The sequence below is a fragment of the Carlito syrichta genome, unplaced genomic scaffold, assembly GCF_000164805.1.
Source record: "Carlito syrichta isolate Samal-C Ts95f unplaced genomic scaffold, Tarsius_syrichta-2.0.1 Scaffold301679, whole genome shotgun sequence".
Taxonomy (NCBI): Eukaryota; Metazoa; Chordata; class Mammalia; order Primates; family Tarsiidae; genus Carlito; species Carlito syrichta.
Genome location: NW_007245775.1, coordinates 142553 through 144685, shown reverse-complemented (window position 1 = coordinate 144685; position 2133 = coordinate 142553). Strand labels below are relative to the sequence as shown.

Here is a 2133-nt window from a genome sequence, read left to right as displayed (position 1 = left end):
TGCGCGAGCGGACCGTGCGGCTGCAGTACGGGAGCCGCGTGGAAGCGGTGTACGTGCTGGGCACCTACCTCTGGACCGATGTCTACAGGTGAGCTGGACCACCGCGCCGCCCGGGCCCCCTGCGAGCGCTGCGCCCCGCGAGATGTCGCCCCCGGAATCCTGAGACCCTCCCCGACTCGGGGACGTGGACGGCCTTCCTCCAGCCCGCGCCACCCCTCCTCCCCAGGCCCCCCATCCGGAAGTCCTCAGAACGCGACAGCCCCCAAACTTCGTGTCTGCCTCCCCCAAATCCTGAGCCCCTCCCTGACCCCCTGACACAGCCTCAGCCCCAGCGCGCTCAAGACCCCTTTCCCAGACCCTCCCCTTCACCTACCACCCCTGGCCCTGTCCTGTCCCTCTCCCAGGGTGACTTCAGCACTTCTTGGCTTCCCCACCACCCTCTCCCATTCGGCCACCCCCTGCCCTCAGACCCTCCTGGCTCACCTCCCTCTGGGCCCAGCCTCCACTCCTGCTCCCCACTCCCAGTCAGCAGTGTCTCTTCGGAGATTTGCTGGGGACTGGGACAAGGCAGAAGGGGACCTGCCCCGGGGTGAAATCTGGCCCTGGAAGTTGCTCGGGCTCCGATTTCGCCAGTGGGGGCTGCTGGTGGTTGCCTGTCCCCAGGCACTGGCCCTGAGCTCCATGTCCCCAAGTGCCTTCCCTTGGCTTCTCCCTGAAATCACAGAGGGACCATATTCCACCCAGCTGAGGACCAGGCACTTGCGGGGCAGAGTGGGGTCTTTGCAGGAAGAGGGGCCCTGACTCAGGATCCCTTTCCCTCCCCCTCTTCTCTCTGTCCATGAACTTGGTGGAGTGCAGGATTCGGGAGAGAACAGAACCGAGAGTGGGGCCCTTGCACGGCCCCAGACCCCAAGAGGCAGCCAGGTCCCATGAGCGTCTCCCTAGGACATGGGATGGGGCCTTGGGAAGCTGTGGCTGGGGCGAATGCAGGGTGGGGTGGGTGGGCCCCGGTAGGGTCATGCTGGGGTCTTATGTGCAGCGTCTACCCAAGCCTTTGAAATGTTCCTCATCACTAGGGTTGGAGGGTCAGTGCTGGGAGGAGAGACACGTAGGACTCGGAGGTGGAACCCCGCACCGAGACCGGGTGGGTCCCTAACCTCCCTCTGCCTCCAGCTGAACTCACATGCAGGTGCCAGCGTGGCTCGTGGCTCCCAAATCCTCCTGACACCTGGTGCGCCCTGTCTCCCCAGCCCTCCATCCAAGCCCCGTCATGTGTCTCCCCACGCACCCTCCCAGCCCATCCTCTGTCACCTCCTGTGGCCCTGGCACCCCCCACCGCGCCTGCCCAGCCAGCCTTCACGGGGCCACTGGCCATGCCAATGCCATCAAGCCCTGGGACTGGGGGCCTTCTCCACTCCTCTGCCCTGGCCCTAACTTCAGCCTCAGCCTCCACCTTGGCCTGGGCCTGGGTGGTTCCGCACGTAAAAACCTCACGGTGGCCTGGGTGATCTCTGAGGGTCGTACACCGCAGTGGAGTGTGGTCCCAGACACCAGTGGGTTTGAAGAGCTCCCCTGCCCTCCCCACCCCCAGCTCTGAACTGGGCACCATCAGGGAGTGGGCAGGGAGCCAGGGTGCTCAGGTCTCTAAGCCTCAGCTGTCACCGTACCCGCCTGTTTGTTTGCTGGGGCACTGTTGGTGCAGCCTGGTAGACTGGCACGGTGCCTCCAGTGGGGGCTGGAGAGCAAAGAAGGGGTCCCTCTCAGGCCCCTGCCCTCGCCCAGTCCTGACAGAGAGAGGCCCGGCCCCGGGGTGGCAAGGAATGGTGTAGTTGCGGACTCTCTTCCCTCTGGCCAGGGGCTGAAGGGTGATGATTCCCTTGGTCCCTCCTCGAGAAGCCAGCCACGGCCACCACGACCCACACCCCTGGCCTGACTTGAGTCCCCACCACCAGCGAGAGGGCCAGTGCAGCCTAGACCAGCACTGTCCAAAAGAATCGAATGTCAGCCGCGATGAAGCCACATTGGTCATTTTAAATGTCCTGGCAGTCTGCATTTTTTTTTAAAGTTCAAATAAGCCAGGCTCGATGGCTCAGCCTGTAATCCTGCGCTTTGGGAGGCCGAGGTGAGTGGATT

General features: G+C 63.9%; 1 protein-coding gene across 1 annotated transcript in view; it reads left to right on the top strand.

Annotated features, from left to right (window-relative positions):
- Positions 1-2133, top strand: part of LOC103257387 (protein-arginine deiminase type-2) — a 56789-nt gene that overhangs the window by 2619 nt on the left and 52037 nt on the right. Inside the window, exon 4 of the mRNA XM_021710935.1 lies at positions 2-88. Coding sequence (XP_021566610.1) covers positions 2-88 — 87 coding nt within the window. The remainder of the gene's footprint in view (position 1; positions 89-2133) is intronic.